We start from the raw sequence: 17,805 nt of genomic DNA on the forward strand, positions 1-17,805 counted from the left end.
ATTGTATCCTACGTTGTGTACATTGCTTAGACTTTTGATATACATCAACGTAATTCCACATATAGAGCTTCAGTTGGGTGGCCTTCAAACAAATTAATATTCAAACATATGGCTCAACAAACTCCACTGAAATACACAGCTGTCAAAGAGCGGAGGCTGTGTATCGCTCATGGACCCGCTGAGCGCATGCTCACATGTTGAGGAAGAAAAGAAACGTCACGAATCTTCAAAGTGGGCGACTTGCATTCTGGGAATGGTGGTTCTTCACCTCGGAAGTCGACGCTGTGGTTAACGTATCGTACTACAGTAACCAGAAGTAAATGTGGCCATTAGGCTGACGTGTACTGCACGCTGTTTACCATCTTCCAGTATGTCTACGCTGTTTAGTCATCACTGAATTTGCCGGTAGAAAGAAGACACGTTGATTGAAAGGGTTTTATTTTTGTCATTAGTTTACTGCCTCCACATATTATTTTCGAAATGGCAGGGGAAATGTCTGCAGTTGGTAAGTAACAGTGGAAATAACGGAAAACGATCGTAATAGTAACCCATTGCATGTTACAGCTAACGCTTTGTCAAGTTATGTCACTTATTCAACGAGCTAGATTACAAACGGGTTGATATCCGTCTATTTGCTAAATTGAATTCCTTGCTATAGCTATTTCTCTCTGTATGTTATCTATCCCTAGTAACGTTATGATAGGGACTGTCACTTCCTTATAGCAATCGGTTTTAGTACGTTAGCCATGTTACGTTGTGCTAGTCCTCCATCCATATGGCCTAATATAACTCTTTCGTGAATTTTAGGATCCTTCATTCTGGCTCTTCTCCTGGCCGGCTATCTGGGACAGCAATATCTTCCTCCTCCCAAGCCTAAGGTAGTAGGGTTAGACCTTGGAACAACGTTTTGCTCTGTTGGTGTGTTCCACGCGGGTACCGGTGAGGTGGAGGTGATTGGAGACGAGGAGGGTCGGAAAAGCCTCCCCAGTGTAGTGTCATTCACTGCTACGGGTATTCATGTGGGACATGATGTTCAGGACTTGGTCGACAGCAATCCCCAGAACACCATATATGACGCTAAGAGATTCATTGGAAAGGTTTTTGAACCTGATGTCTTAATCTCAGAAAGTGCTAGATACCCATTTCAGGTAAAGGCTTCGGCCTTAATATCATATTGTCATATTCAAGAAGTATTATGTTAAAAAGAAATGATAGTTGCAGAAATCACAGTCATAAAACCTGCACAGGCGTCACTTCCACTGAATCACTGTTGGCCTGATTGATCCTTTAGGTGACAAATAACAATGGAAGTGCAGAGTTTCTCATCACCACCAATCAAACTTTCACCGTCAGTCCAGAGTTCATCGGATCCCAGCTGCTGTTGAAGATGAGGAAGATGGCTGAGAAGCACCTGGGTGTCCCCATTCACAAAGCCGTCATCTCTGTGCCTGCGGAGTTTGATGAGATGCAGAGAAACTACACCATAAGAGCAGCCAACATGGCAGGTGGGTCCGTGTCCTGAAGCTGTGTCTATGTCTAGTTCCTCTGCCCAGAGATTCACATAGAGATTCATAGGTGTACAAAGCCCAATGTCTCAGCCTCCTGTGTTATTGTGTCATCTCTTGGAGGACTGTTAAACACTACAGCTCAGATACTTTGCAAACACATAACACTAGCAGTGCCAACATCAGTTGTTGTTATATATGCCTTTACTGTACACTAACCAACTCCAGATATCATAATGAATATGTTGTCATGCTATGAGTTAAATTCGTAATGGATAATGATAAATGGTCCCTTCATGTTTCCTGTATTGTGCGCTAATCTGTATTTAACTGCTTCTAGGGCTCGACGTCCTTCGGGTCATTAATGAGCCCACTGCAGCGGCGATGGCTTATGGGTTGCATAAGGTGGATGTGTTTAACGTGCTGGTGGTGGACCTAGGTGGAGGCACGCTGGACGTGTCTCTGCTCAACAAGCAGGGGGGCATGTTCCTCACCAGGGCCATGGCAGGTGAGGCCCACAGACAAACACTCAACAGAAATGTGATCCATGAGAACTGTGAATTGCTCCTCTACTCATAGCAGTTGCAGTGTCTATTAGAGTCTTTCTGGTTGTCCATTATTTGCCTTTTAGCTTCATTTTGAATTGGGATTTACAAATTTACAATGACAGAATTCAGGAGCAATTTTAAATCCAGCATGTTATCTGGTTCCCTCACCAAGTCAAGGGCCGATATGTAGAAAAGCAGGACTTTCACCATCATATCAACTCCTTTTTTTTTTCAGGTAATAATAAGCTTGGAGGACAGGACTTCAGTCAGAGACTTTTCCAGTATGCCACGGAGAGAGTGCGGCAGCAATATGGAGTCGCCCCATCCCTGAAGGAGGACATCCACCGCTTGAGGCAGGCTGTGGAGGAAGTGAAGCTGAACCTTACTGTTGAGTCCAAGATGCTGCTCCGTGTACCCCTGCGAGTGCTTACCCAGGGCCCCCGCGGACCTGTGGAGGAGCCTGTTGTCTTCCAGGAGCCCATCAGCCGTGAGCTATTTGAGGAGCTGAATACTGACCTCTTCCAGAAGATCCTTACACCCATCAAGACTGTGTTAGAGGAGGGCCAGCTGAGCAAGGAGGATGTAGATGAGATCGTGCTAGTTGGGGGCTCCACCAGGATCCCTCGCATCCGCCAGCTCATCGCACAATACTTTGGAAAGGAGCCCAATACCTCAGTGGACCCAGACCTGGCAGTGGTGACTGGTGTGGCCATCCAGGCGGGCATCATGGGTGGGTCATGGCCTCTGCAGGTCAGTGCAATGGAGATACCAAACCGCCACCTCCGCAAGATGAACTTCAGCTGATCTAAGGCTGACTACAGTTTCCACAAAGTGGGACCTCTGAGTGTAATTGCTCACTTCGGACAGCTACAACCTGCAATCTTTAGGGCAATTTTGATGTTTAATACTGAGTAACAGTTTCTTTGTCTTCTGGGCCTACCTGTTAAGAGCAAACTTAAATGATTCATGTCAGGTGAGGTTTATCTCATCTGTCAGCTATGTACTGAGCCATTTCCAGAAATGTATGGAAGTGTGCAGGTATTAATGTCATATTCATGGCAGAATGTGCTAGTCACACACCATACTCACAGATCGATCCAAAATGAATTTCACACACATCCGCTTCTTTGAACTGTGTCAGGTTGTTTTGTCTTTTTGTAAGTGCAGGGGAATTATCAGCCTGCCGCAGTTGGAGCCCTGGCTGAAAAGTGACTTGGCATGTCTGTCTCTCGTGGGCATGTCTGTCTGTCATGGGCATGTCTGTCTGTCTCTCATGGGCATGTCTGCCTCTCATGTCTGCCTCATGGGTATGCCTTACTAGGGCAGGTAGGATTCACTGGTGTCTTTGCTGCTGAAGTTACTGAAATAGCCTTTCTGAAACTGTAACAACTTGTACTGCTGTAGGTATGAATGTCAGAGTCCTTGATGGCTGTAGGCTTTGCTACCCAGCAAATCTTCTGCAGTTGTCATTGCAGTGCAGCTTTCAAGCAGGATACCACGGTGGTGGTTTGTTATGGTTGGTCATGAACAGGGCCCAAGAAATGTAGTCAGCTATTTATTTATTTGTATTTATTTATAAAGCTGTTTACTGATTGCCAGTTGGGGCATTCTGCTTAACGTGCCTTTTAAGATGGCCTATATTGTGTACTGCTTGTCTGCATTGAGTGGCTGATGCTTTTAGTTTGTGCAGATTCTTAGGGAAGTTGTGTGCAGGCCACTCTGTGAATGGTGAAGATCTCCAAGAGATGTGAGAACAGAGAAGGAAAGGTGCTGTGTACTGGTCCCACTGCACTTCAGTGGCTGGTCACAAAATGACTGAAATATTGACACTCAAAGTGGACATGGGCCAAGTGTGTGATCACCCAAGAGAACATGTGCGGACCAAAGAGAGATGAAGCACTATATGGAATTATGGGTAGAAGAGATGCCAGTGCCATATAAAAGTTTGTTCATTTAATTTAATTTAATTTAATTTAATTTAAACGGTAATATAAGACAAAATGGTTTCATGTCATCCTGTACATTTAACAACTCAATGCCTGTAAAATATTCCAGTGTGTATTTTGAAGTTCATGAGCATCACCTGGGACCACCGTCTTGTGAACCACAGCAATGGATTCAGTAATATGGCACAGGCACAGGAAATGGTTGTCTTTTGTTTGGGTAAATAAAATGGATATTGACATGAAAGAAAATCTATTTTTGTATCGTCTGTAGAACATTCATCTGTATGTACAACTGAAACTGATGTGTTTAAAAGTGTTCATTAAAGGTGAATTTCCTAAGCCATTGCCATGTGATGTCATTAGAGATAACACATCTTTAGATGTACTTCAGCAGAAACACGAGTGTCAGTGGTTCGCCACATATTTCACACATATGAAGTAAGCTGACTGGGCGTGAAGAACTGTTCCCCCCTGCGTAGACGGAGATATTCTTTTCAGCATTTGCTTCCTGGCCTCTTCCTCTGAAGTACATTTTTCTCTTACGGTTGTGTCGTCTTTACCACGCTACTTTGGCTGACATTTCATGCTTATGCTCGCACCTAGTCAACACTACTGAAACTCATCACATCCTTAATACTGATACGGAAACAACAGTTTAAAATAGTTTTAAAGCGGTTTGTTGTGAAACTAATCTCTACGTAGAGCTCTGCCAGGATGCCCCACCCACTTCCAGTAAAGAGGAAACAGCGTTTCCTTCACTGTTGCTCCCTGTAATCGCCAACTGGATTAGTGTGTGAAACGTGTGAATGGTGCGGAGTGTAGGCCAGCTTCACTGCAACATACAACACAATCCGTTTATAAGAGGCTTTTAATCATCGACTTCTGAGGCACATCAATACCATAAGAATGAAGAACGGAGGGATTTGCTTGCGATTTCTGATTTCTGGTGTGCCCTGGTCCTACCATCACACGAGCACTAGTCCTGTTCCAAATCAGGATCTTCAGGTTTCAGTGGCTGGCCTGGTGTTCAACACTTCAGTCAAACCCGAGTTCCCGTCCCAGAAGAATAATGGGGAGGAACTGGATAGGGGTGTTGTTCCCCTCAGATCCGACACGACTGCACACAACCAGTTCCAACCCTCTAGCCACCAGAATAACAACAATGTCAAGAGTTCAGTTAAAAACAAAACCACAAACACATTCAAACAGGTCCATTTGGGGAAGGGGAAACAGCATTATTGGCTCCTCTTGATATGTGGATCACATGCACAGGGGAGAGGGGGAGAATGTCTGTTGACAGGATCAAATGTCTTTGTTCCCCTTGGGGAGTCTATACCTGGCCAGTTCGGATTTTCCCATTTGTTCTTCCAGTCCGTTTCAGCTTCAAACAGACGTGTTGGACTGAGAATAGCATGCTCACGCTGCTTCTGTGTGTTCACACACACACAACACTGTACAGTAATTACCTCAAAGGAAAAGATAGACTCCTATGGTCTTCCAGTGCGTGCATACTAAAGGTTAAATCTACTGCTGGAGAATCTAGTCTGTCCGAGACAAGAGGCTAGATCAGATAAAACACTTTAAAGAAGGCAAACCTCTCACACAATGCAGTGTCATGACTTCACCAAAAGCAAACAAAAGATAATAATAATAATAATAATAATAATAATAATGACAAAAAAAACATTCTTCATATTTTACAAAATATACAGAGCATTGGGTGATACCCATATTTCGTTCTTTCGTAGAAGTCCCTTATTTGGTCAGCAGCACAAGAGGAACCGGACAGCAATGGGGCGTCTGCTGTTCTGCCAGTAGTGAGTCCTTCAGTAGAGCGTGTTCAGTACTGAACACCTGTCAATCAGTGCCTTGGTTGGTGTAGCAGTCAAAGCCGTTTTCCATGTAGAGGTCGTCTGCACCACCAACTCCATTGCTCACCTCTGGAAGACCATAACAGGAGGATGTCAAAGAGAGAGTGTCAGTGGGGGAATACAACCATCCTTCATGCATTACAGAGAGTACATAATGCTGATATGACCATCCTTCATGCATTACAGAGAGTACATCATGCTGATATGACCATCCTTCATGCATTACAGAGAGTACATCATGCTGATACGACCATCCTTCATGCATTACAGAGAGTACATCATGCTGATACGACCATCCTTCATGCATTACAGAGAGTACATCATGCTGATATGACCATCCTTCATGCATTACAGAGAGTACATCATGCTGATACGACCATCCTTCATGCATTACAGAGAGTACATCATGCTGATACGACCATCCTTCATGCATTACAGAGAGTACATCATGCTGATATGACCATTTGGTTCAAGCTGCTGACATTAATCAGGCAGTTCTAATGCCAAAGTTGGTTTACATTCAATATAATGTGGCTGTAAAATGACTCAACCAAATTCTATTCACAATGTTACACTTGAGTGAGTGAGTGAGTGAGTGAGTGAGTGAATGTAACCTATGTTTGAATGTGAGTGAATGTTCAGGCTCCTTGAATGAGTGAGCGAGCGAGTGAGTGAGTGAGTGAGTGAGTGAGTGAGTGAGTGAGTGAGTGAGTGAGTGAGTGAGTGAGTGAGTGAATGTAAACTATGTATGAATGTGAGTGAATGTTCAGGCTCCTTGAGCGAGTGAGTGAGTGAGTGAGTGAGTGAGTGAGTGAGTGAGTGAGTGAGTGAGTGTAAACTATGTATGAATGTGAGTGAATGTTCAGGCTCCTTGCAGCCTCGGTGACACATGGACAGGACACCTGGCAGGGGGGCGGTGGCTGGTGTGGCCGTGTTAACACACTCACCTCTAACCACCCCGCGCGGGGCAACACACTCAGAGAAGGTGAGGCCGCGAGAGGCACACACGAGGAAGGGATGGAACAAAGGATGGACTGATGGATGGAGAGATGGAGGGGAGCACACATGGATACATGGATGGATGGATGGATGAATGAATGAAGGTCAGTTGAAAGGAAAGATTCAGCCATAGATATGGAACGAGGTGCTCAGAGCGACTCTCTCTCTCACAGCTGCGGCTGACCTTTAGGTGGGGTGTGGGGATATTCAGGAACACTCAGAGAGAAGCATGCCCTAGGCAGACACATCCATACACCCACACAAACACAGACACACACACACACACCTTCACACACCCACATGCTCACATGCACACACACACATGCTCAAACCACACACACGTGCAGTGAGAGGAGATATTAATTAACATCACACAAAATGAATGAACACAGCAAATACACACACATGCAAACACACACACACACACACACACACACACACACACACACACACACACACACACACACACACACACACACACACACACACACACACACACACACATACCAGAGAAGATGAGTTTCTCCTTCATGATGTTGACATCCCGGCTGGACCTCCTAACGGCTGCACTTAACATGATCTGCTCCGGGTTGTAGCTGCGCATGCCACTCATCCGCCACCTACACACACACACACACACACACACACACACACACACACACACAAACACACACAGTTAGATGATTACACCACTTCTGGTGGCTCTACTGTGCTGCTTCATCTGGCTGCATGTCCTACACACACACCATCCAAATGGCCCATCTCTGCTTCTCAGGCTGGGTGAAGTCTTTGAACTAGCAGAGATCAGAGATTCTGCCTGCTTCACTCAACATTCCACTGCATTGATGAGCTGATGACAGACACATGGCCGTGTGGGAACTACCCTGAAGGACACATCTATTGTGCATCAGAGCACCAACACAGATGAACTTAAAGAATGGCTATTTGGAGAACTCCAGGGAAACAGTCGTAGAGATCGTCCTGATGCAGATCAAGCAGAACAAGTAGGACTAGTTGAGTGATTGATTGTATAGTGTATAATTGATGTTCCATAGTTAAGTAATTGTGTCCTCAGGGGAAGATTACCCAAACAGGTTAGAGAAGTCGTAAAGGACTACAGTCACACGCTGGGTCATGTGGGCATGGACTATAGACCTACTTTAGCCTCATTTGATTTAGTCATGGAAATTACCATTAAAGCATATCATTATTTATATAATCATTTATTTATTACCATTAAAGGTTTTACTGTGCACAACTCTCTCGTTTTCTCTGTGCAGACTAATACACAGCATACTGCAAATAACAGCATACTGCAAGTACTTAATGTATTTCCACGCCTGAAAAAACATACACATCCCTATGCTGGCCATCTTTCCACGGGGTACATAGTGATCAAACGACGTGCATCTCCAATAGCAAGGAATGCAGTAACAAGATATGAAAAGCCATAAGGGTCTCCAACAGAGCAAAGGGGGAGTGGCTGGGGGGGGATGAGCACTTTTCAAGTAAGCTTAGGTTTGTAGGGTTAGCAAACAGCGCCCTCTAGTGGGGCAGGCAAAGCAGTGCGGCAGCAGTCCAGGTAACTGCAGCATCATAGAGCAGAAGGGGCCCCACCCCAGAGAGGGGAGTGTGGGGACAGAAAGACTGCACACGGTGGATGGAGAGAACACACAGAACAAGCACTTCAAGTTTTCTATACAAAAAGAATAAAAGACAAGAAACAAAATAGACAGAAGAGAAGGAAAGACAGACAGAGAGATATACTGTATGCATATATAAAGAGAGAGAGAGAGCGCTCTGAGGGCTCTGAGAAGGCGACCCAGTTACCTGATCATGTGAAAGCTGAGAGGCCAGAATGCAGCAGAGGAGAGGAGCATGCGCATCAGGCAGGAGAGGAAGAACAAGAAGAGGAAGAGCCAAAAAGGTAAGAGAGAGAGAGAGAGAGAGAGAGAGAGAGAGAGAGAGATCGATCAGAGGTCAGATTAGAAGCTAGAAGCAGTCAGCAAAACATCCCACCCAGAGGAGCTGTGGCTTTTGACAGTTATAGAAATACTGCTTTACACAACGCAACAGAGAGCCATCATTCAGAGATAGAAATACTGCTTTACACAACGCAACAGAGAGCCATCATTCAGAGATGCCTCATGTGGGGGAGGGGCATGCTTTAACTACCTCACAGAAGTGGAAGGACATTTTCCAACATTAGTAATCATTGAAGTTCATTCAAGAGATGACAAAGGCCATTATTACACTGTATTTCAGTTGTCCAACACCAAACTTAATAGCATGCACACATGGGAGATTGAGTCCTTTAGGAATACAGCACCCAACACAATCATATTGCCACATGGGAGATGGAGTCCTTTAGGAATACAGCACCCAACACAATCATATTGCCACATGGGAGATGAAGTCCTTTAGGAATACAGCACCCAACACAATCATATTGCCACATGGGAGATGGAGTCCTTTAGGAATACAGCACCCAACACAATCATATTGCCAATGTTGATCTCTAATCTCACGTTTTACTCTAAGTTAGGGTGATGCACTTTCTGTTTTGTTAACATTTACAAAAGCCGCTTAACCTGTTTCCCCTAAGGGAAAGACAGATAGAAAGAGGGAGAGAGAGAGAGCGAGAGAAAGAGAGAAAGAGAGAGAGCGAGAAAGGTGGATAAAAAAAAAAACAGGAATTCAGAAAGAGAGCACAGGGAAGACAACTGACAACAGAAAAAAAGCTAACAGTGAGGCAGAGAAAGGGACAAAGGCAGAAGAGAAAGAGAGAGGGAGGTAAAGAAAGAGAGAGAGAGAGGGAGAGAGGGAGGTAAAGAAAGAGAGAGAGAGAGAGAGAGAGAGAGAGAGAGAGAGAGAGAGAGAGAGAGAGAGAGAGAGAGTCACGGGACAGCGGTGAAGCTGCTGACAAGGCTGAGAGTAGCAGCAGTGTGTGGATCAGTGCTGTCTGTTGACTGGGGTCAGCACTTTAGAGAGAGACAACGGCACACACACACACACACACACACACACTCCCTGCCATAGTGACAGCGTCTGACACACACCACAAACACACAACACTCACACACAACACACACACACACACACACACACACACACTCACACACAACACAAACACACAACACTCCCTGCCATAGTTACAGCTCTAGTACTGACAGCTTCTGACACACACCACAAACACACAACACAAAACACACAACACACAACACACAACACACACACACACAACACTCCCTGCCATAGTTACAGCTCTACTACTGACAGCTTCTGACACACATCACATGCATTTGAGGATTGGGAGACTGCGCTGTCTGTTTGTGAGGCTATGAGAGAAATGGCTCCTTATGTTGCTATATGACTTGTAAACTAGGTAAAGAGCAAATTCAAAACCAATGGCACTCTTACTTTTGGAACACGAACACTCCAAGCACGACGGCAAAGGAGATGACATCTGTGGCAATCCAAATCAGACAGTACTCATCCGGACTCTGCAGGAAGATTCACAGTTGCAATGAAGACATGTGAACAGTAGGTGGCAGCATATTTACAGGTTAACTGACTGTTATACTCATAAGATCACATTTGCTGAACACCAAATAATCTCATACAATACATGATGCACACAAAACAACCCCATTATATAATCAACCCCATCAACAAATTAAATGAAAATGATATGCTCTGCTATCAGTTAGTGACATGGCCTGATGGTTTAACGGAGAAGGAGCTGAACCTTAACCTTCGGTCTGAGGTAGCAAACTGGCTCCCTGCTAGGATGGCCAGGGCAGAGAAAAAGCACTGGTAAGAGAGGGAGAGATGGTGGAATGGAGAGGTGTGGTAAGGGACATGTTGGACTTACTGTGTGTGTGTGTGTGTGTGTGTGTGGTGGTGGTGGTGGTGGGGGGGGGGGGGTGTCAGAGAGACAGACTAATAGAGGAGTGGGGGTATGCAGAGAAGGGCAGGGCAGGGGAGATGAATGCATGCGGCCTCACCATGAGCCAGACGGGGGCGTGCATCTTGAGCAGGATGTGTGGGGCCTCTGAAGAGATGGAGGACACCCCGCTGCACCAGAGCAGAGAGAAGAGCCATGGCTCATTCACCGTGTACAGCGTCAGGCTGATGTTGTGACTGGAGAACTCCCTGTGTCAGAGGAGCAGAGACCAGAGAAGACATATTTAATATTTAGAGTCGGAGAAGAGCCATGGCTCATTCACAGTGTACAGCGTCAGACTGATGTTGTGACTGGAGAACTCCCTGTGTCAAAGGAGCAGAGACCAGAGAAGACATATTTACTAGATAGATTTATCTAGCTCTGCTGCCTCTTGCTGCTATTGGTTGGCCTGTGGATAATCCCATGTGGTGAGTGGAGTGAGGAGCGGAGAGGAGTGGAGAGGAGAGGAGCGGAGAGGAGAGGAGAGGAGAGGAGAGGAGCGGAAAGGAGAGGAGAGGAGAGGAGAGGAGAGGAGAGGAGAGGAGAGGAGATGAGAGGAGGGGAGGGAGGGAGAGGAGAGGAGAGGAGAGGAGCGGAGAGGAGAGGAGAGGAGAGAGGAGCGGAGAGGAGATGAGAGGAGGGGAGGGAGGGAGAGGAGAGGAGAGGAGCGGAGAGGAGAGGAGAGGAGAGAGGAGCGGAGAGGAGAGGAGCGGAGAGGAGGGGAGGGAGGGAGAGGAGAGGAGAGGAGCGGAGAGGAGAGGAGAGGAGAGAGGAGCGGAGAGGAGAGGAGCGGAGAGGAGGGGAGGGAGGGAGAGGAGAGGAGAGGAGCAGAGAGGAGAGGAGAGAGGAGAGGAGAGGAGTGGAGAGGAGAGGAGCGGAGAGGAGCAGCCCTACCGGATGTCGCGCTCGTTGGCCTGGTTGTAGCGCAGGAGCAGGTGGCTGATGCCCCTCTGATGCAGCTCCTCCACCGGACGCTTCTCCAGAGACGTCTGCTGGAAGCCTGGAGCCGCCGCCTCCACAAACCCCCTCCCCCACTCCTCCGTCCACATCACCTGCAGCACGGAGAGAGAGGGAGAGAGTGGGAGCGAGTGAGCGAGCAAGAGAGAGAGAGAGAGAGAGCGAGCGAGAAAGATAGATAGATAGGGAGAGAGAGAGAGAGAGAGGGAGAGCCAAGAGGGAGGGAATCAGTGTGAGGAAACAGAGGAAATGTAGAGTGAGTGAGTGAGTGAGTGAGTGAAGGTATGAAGGAATGTCATTATGAATTTCATTTAGTGTCTAATCTGATCCTGCATGCCAGTCATGGAGAGGATGTGGTGTCCCTTCCTGAGGAGCACAGGTATGACATGTGACATGTGAACCTATGGCTGGAGCAAAATGATATTCATGGTTTTTAAGTGCAGTCCTGAAGTGATGGTAACCAGGCAACTCTCCACTGATATTCTCATTATAGAATTCTACCATCTACTCAACCCACGTACAGTGCTTGCCAAAGAAGCTTTATTTGGCAGCAACCAAAGAGCTTTGGAGACAAATATGCAAAGCAAGAGAAGAGGACTAATACTCCCTAATAATACCTCGGAAAACAAGCCCCAACCCCCTCTCTCCAATCCCACCCTGACCTTCCCATCCCTACAGGACGCCCCTCCACCCCCTGCGCTGGTACCATGTGCTGAGGGATCCCAGACAGGCGGATGCTCCCCAGGGTGTCGTTGAGCCAGGTCTGGTGGCGGGGGTGCTGGGGCGGGGGCCGGCGCAGGCGGAGAATGGCCGTGCGGTTGGAGGAGGCGGCCAGGCGGAGCATGTGCTGCAGACTGCACACACGCTGGCTCTCCACCTGCCGCAGCTCCCGCGGAGACATCGACTGCACCGTCCAGAAGGGGTCATCCTGCACACACCAGTCACACACACAGCCATGATGGAGAGGGAGAGGGCCACTATACCAGTGGGTGTGTGCGTGTGTGCGTGTGTGCGTATATATATATATATATATATATATATCAGTTGGTACATGTATATCACACACATTTGCTGCACTTTTTGCAATGTGTTGGCCATATTATGGATGTTTCTTGCTGACTTCAGCACTTTTACTTGGAAGTTACTTGAAAACTTCTTCCCCATGCTGTTCAAGAATAAATATATTTATGTATTCAAGTGAAAGTACTGCACAGCAGCTTTTTCCCCATTCGTTGCTTCTTGTTGAAAAATTAGAATTCTCTAAGGTGTATGATTCTCTGGCGCACTTCTGCCGCCCTACACGGTGGATGGTAAAGAGCAACTGCATGACTTGAATGCTGATTCATTACCTTGATGAACCAGTGGCCTGCGTTGAGAGAGAGAAGGTCTGTCCAGTTGAAGAGGGATGCATCATCAAACTGCCGCTCAGGAAACATTTGCTCCACATCTGTGGTCCTCCTGAGGGTGCTGTCCCGCATCAGGAAGGGCACACCATCCAGACTGGTGGGACAACACACAAGCACACAATTACACACACACACACACACTCACTCACCTCACACAAACACGTGTGAAAAGAAATGCACACGCAATGGCATAAATACATCTAAAATCATCAGGCACATATAACAAACACACAAGCAGACACACACACACACACACACACACACACACACACACACACACACACACACAGACAAATTGTCTTGCCACAAATAACCTCACTGCAATCACAGAATCAGAATGGACCACTGATGCTATGATTATCTATGATCCTTAAAGGTAGATCAGTCACTTCAGTGTAGTGTATTGTATTGTATTATGGCACAAGTGACACTGTAAGATTGCTAAACAATACATCTTAGACATCAGATTGGCAATTGTGATCTTGTCCGGTTAGAACCCTGTAGTCATAGCGATGCTGGGAACCAAAAGCTACTACTTGGCCCTCATCTTTGCGCTCCTCTCACTAAAGACTGCATGACCTCCCCAACACATGGGTCACCTGGACACCCTGCCCCGAGAGGCTGCCCTCTCTCTGTGTGTGTGGAGCTGAGTGGGTCACCTGGACCCCCTGCCCCGAGAGGCTGCCCTCTCTCTCTGTGTGTGTGTGGAGCTGAGTGGAGGTCCTGGACACCCTGCCCCGAGAGGCTGCCCTCTGTGTGTGTGTGGAGCTGAGTGGGTCACCTGGACACCCTGCCCCGAGAGGCTGCCCTCTCTCTCTGTGTGTGGAGCTGAGTGGGTCACCTGGACACCCTGCCCCGAGAGGCTGCCCTCTGTGTGTGTGTGGAGCTGAGTGGAGGTCCTCAGAGGAGCCAGCACATGCTTGTCATCATCTTTGGTCAATAATTCAGTGCACTGCACAGTGATATAGGCTCAGCGCACAACACAACACTCACCTGTCATTACCACTCAATTAAGAGCAGGACGAGGTCGCGGGGTCTTGCGAACACACACGCGCACACACACACACAACCAGGACATGGGCTCAAAGGACAGAACACACACACACACACACACACACACACACACACACACACACACACACACACACACACACACAGGACATGGGCTCAAAGGACAGAACACAAATATCCAATAGCCTCCTCCCTACCGCTGCCTGTCCTATGATACTATACTGATATATAGTGATACATGAAGTCATTTGTGGACTCATCGGACTCTGCTGCCCTGCGGCTACCTGACCCATTCAGAGAGAGATACTCACTCACTCTACACAGGCCTACAGGCTGGCCACTGAGAGAGAGAGAGAGAAAGAGATACACTCACTCACTCTCCACAGGCCTACAGGCTGGCCACTGAGAATCTGGGTCAACAAGAGCTGGCCGGAGAGAATGGGCAGAATTGGGCACCATTCAAGTAAGAGGTTTTGAAGAGCAAGGATCCAGGAACAGATGTCCACACACACACACTAAACAATAGGCAGGCCTGAGCCTGAAGAAGTACTAATGATGCCCATACCATAGGCATCCACACACACAGACAACAAGGCTGCTTGATGACCACAGATAATGGGGTGACATCAGGATCTGCATGTTGGTTGCTGCCAGTTTAGTTGATTATATAAGGTACTGCACCATGCTGTAAATACCACGATTTAATTTATTATTGCTGTTATTGCCATCCTTTTGCTTCCCGTTGTCTAGCTGCTCATTTGTTCCTACACCTTTTTTTACTGCCATATGGTTTGTCATATATATATATATATATATAGACACACACACACACACACACACACACACACACACACACACACACACACACACACACCTTGATGCTAAAGTGATTCTATTCTGTATTGAATGAAAGCGTGGTATGAACGGTTCACCTGATGGTGACGTCTCCCTCCAGGCCGCTGACGTTGAGACGCAGTGCCCTCTGGAAGGACAGGGCCGTGTTCTCTGGGGCCAGCTGAGAGAGCAGGGAGGAACCAGCCATCAGTGGCACAGTCAAACATGTCAACAAACAAACAAACAAACAAACAAAAACAAAGACACAAACACCAAGCACTTCCTATAATATCATAAATCATATGATAAAAAACGTATATTTTAATGCTGCTGTTTTCTACTTTTGTACTGGAATTGGCAAGGCACTGTATTGAGTGACTGAAGAGCGTTTGCATGAAATATTGCATTAAGTGATAAGGTGGAGGAGGACGGGCCTTATACCCCCTCTCTGTTGTCGTAGGGAAAATCAATACGTCACTGAGTCAACTGATGCCTCCACTGCCCCGCACACGTGTCAACTGCAGAGCTCAAAATAAGCGTGTTGAATGAAATCCAAAATGCTCTAAAGAGTGTGGAGCCGCTCGGTGTGGAGCTGGCAGGAGTGTGGGTTTGGGATGGAGCTAATGAGGATTCCAAAGCCACGTGAGGTGGTGAGGTGGAGCTGCTGAGGTGGTGAGGAGGTGAGGTGGCCTCAGGTGCTATCCACCAATCACTTCACTATCAGCGCAGGAGCTAGGGAGCTACTCCCGTCAATACAGACAGGCTTCAACTGGTTAACTGGGCTTGAACACAAGCCAGTGATTGAGGGGGTTTATGAGTTGCCAAGGAATTTATTGCTGTGCCTCTCAGGCAGAACACGTGATCTGTGAGTTGCGCCTGTTAGAATGTTCTGACGCTGTAAAAACAAATTGTTGTGTAACCTTGTCTGATCATTGTACACAGAACACATGTAGGCTTGGTATGACTTAAACCTTTTTTTATCCTTTTCCAAGGCCCAAAAAGAGAACACTCATTACCAAGACCAACTGACCTATTTGCTTGAGGTTACGGAAATAAGACAATGAGGGTGGAATTTAATTTGGTGGAACTGAAATCTATTGCTCACATTTTCACAGAGACTCATTGCTGCCTACGGGACACCTAACAGTAGCACAGGGTGACGTATATAAGCTTACACACACACACACACACACACACACACACACACACACACACACACACACACACACACACACACACACACACACACACACACACACGTCACCCTGTGCTACTCAAGCCCTCCAGAAAAGAATGTTATTCCTGTGCCCTGCTCTCCCAAAGAGAAAACATCCAACATTGTAAAGGTGGGCTCAGAGCCTGTCAGTGATAAACCCCTCCCCCACACTGATATACTGGAACTATCATTGGCTGTTTGGAACCTGATGACTCACCATGGGGGCACCCTGATGGCCAATGATATGGGGCGCTGGCTTGAGACTGCTCTGGTCCATGATGCAGGGGGAGGTGATGGAAAGGGGGGCCATGTAGAGAGCCAGCAGCACACTAAGATACAGCACCATGACCAGCACCTGGAACCCTACACACACACACACACACACACACACACACACAGAAGACAGAGTTCATCATCGTCATCACCACCACCACCACCAACCTAACCATCATCATCTTCAATCCAAACTCAAATGATCATAAGGATGCTGTTCTTCATCATCACCATCAGAGCCAATGAGGTCATGAACAGACTACCCCCCCACACCACGTAAGAGTGACTAAGTTCAAGCCCCTCCACACCCTGCTCAAGGACCAGCCCTGGAGGGAAGGAGAAGTTTGGAAGTGATTTTTGGCACTGCTGTTAAAATGGCCATATGTTGAGGTTGAATGGGTAAATAAGTGTTGAATGTCCAACAGCCTGAGGCTACAGTAGATTAGGGCAGGCTAACACTGAAGGCAATGAAGGCCATGCTAGTGAAAGGACAGTGCTGGACACTGTGCCCCCGGCATGATGCAAGTGGGAAGGAATTCACTGTTAGTGAGAAAGAGTGCTTTGCTTTGGTGTACAGGCTATTCATTATTAAAGACACTGTGTACATAGCATTCATTATTAAAAGCAGCCCTGTGGGGTTTTCCACTGCTATTTGTTCAAGTTTCACCTTTGACTTGACCATGAGACAGAGGGACAGAGAGGACTGACATAAATAAAGAGGGGATGAATGAAAGATAGTGACAGAGAGGGGGGGACGGGTGGGAGGACAGAGAAAGAGGGGAACAGACAAACAGAGAGGAAAGGGAGAGAAGGACAGTGCCAGAGTGAACGTAGAGAGAGAGAGAGAGAGAGAGAGAGAAGGAGAGAGAGAGAAGATGAGAGTACTTACGTGTTTTCTCCGCCCGTGCCACCTGTCCTGCCACCAGCCAGGACAAAGCCGTCACTGCTGCCAGTGCACCGATGTGCAGGAATGGACCTGTGGCCTGGACCACAACCACAGAAGACAGAGTTCAGCATCGTCATCATCACCACCACCACCAACCTAACCATCATCATCTTAAATCCAAACTCAAATGATCATAAGGATGCTGTTCTTCATCATCACCCTCAGAGCCAATACAGAGAGGTACGTATGTCATCACTCTCAGAGCCAATACAGAGAGGTACGTATGTCATCACCCTCAGAGCCAATACAGAGAGGTACGTATGTCATCACCCTCAGAGCCAATACAGAGAGGTACGTGTGTCATCACCCTCAGAGCCAATACAGAGAGGTACGTATGTCATCACCCT

At 47.1% G+C, this 17,805-nt stretch overlaps 2 protein-coding genes across 8 annotated transcripts in view; one reads left to right on the forward strand and one right to left on the reverse strand.

Moving 5' to 3' along the window:
* Positions 1-319: 319 nt before the first annotated feature.
* hspa13 (heat shock protein 70 family, member 13) lies at positions 320-4,248 on the forward strand. Its single transcript, XM_012828817.3, has 5 exons — positions 320-505; positions 808-1,148; positions 1,292-1,505; positions 1,846-2,013; positions 2,289-4,248. The coding sequence occupies exons 1-5, from the start codon at positions 481-483 to the stop codon at positions 2,855-2,857; spliced, it is 1,317 nt and encodes a 438-aa protein (XP_012684271.2). The 5' UTR covers positions 320-480; the 3' UTR covers positions 2,858-4,248.
* Positions 4,249-4,849: 601 nt separating this feature from the next.
* Positions 4,850-17,805, reverse strand: part of gdpd5b (glycerophosphodiester phosphodiesterase domain containing 5b) — a 43,116-nt gene continuing 30,160 nt past the window's right edge. The window contains exons 7-19 of one of the 7 annotated variants that reach the window (XR_004164286.2): positions 17,402-17,495; positions 16,457-16,602; positions 15,122-15,204; positions 13,122-13,272; positions 12,479-12,700; positions 11,710-11,867; positions 11,120-11,138; positions 10,877-11,005; positions 10,290-10,372; positions 8,700-8,714; positions 7,377-7,489; positions 6,818-7,155; positions 4,850-5,939 (exon numbers count right to left, since the gene is read on the reverse strand). Coding sequence is in view for 2 of the 7 variants with exons in the window: in XM_031573302.2 (XP_031429162.1) it covers positions 5,857-5,939; positions 7,377-7,489; positions 8,700-8,714; positions 10,290-10,372; positions 10,877-11,024; positions 11,710-11,867; positions 12,479-12,700; positions 13,122-13,272; positions 15,122-15,204; positions 16,457-16,602; positions 17,402-17,495 (1,296 nt within the window). In the remaining 5 variants the exon portion in view is untranslated. Of the gene's footprint in view, positions 5,940-6,817; positions 7,156-7,376; positions 7,490-8,699; positions 8,715-10,289; positions 10,373-10,876; positions 11,025-11,119; positions 11,139-11,709; positions 11,868-12,478; positions 12,701-13,121; positions 13,273-15,121; positions 15,205-16,456; positions 16,603-17,401; positions 17,496-17,805 lie in introns of all 7 variants that reach the window. The other 6 variants (XR_004164285.2, XR_004164289.2, XR_004164288.2 and 3 more) reach the window with 6 other exon arrangements.

The sequence above is a fragment of the Clupea harengus genome, chromosome 9 (assembly GCF_900700415.2).
Source record: "Clupea harengus chromosome 9, Ch_v2.0.2, whole genome shotgun sequence".
NCBI lineage: Eukaryota > Metazoa > Chordata > Actinopteri > Clupeiformes > Clupeidae > Clupea > Clupea harengus.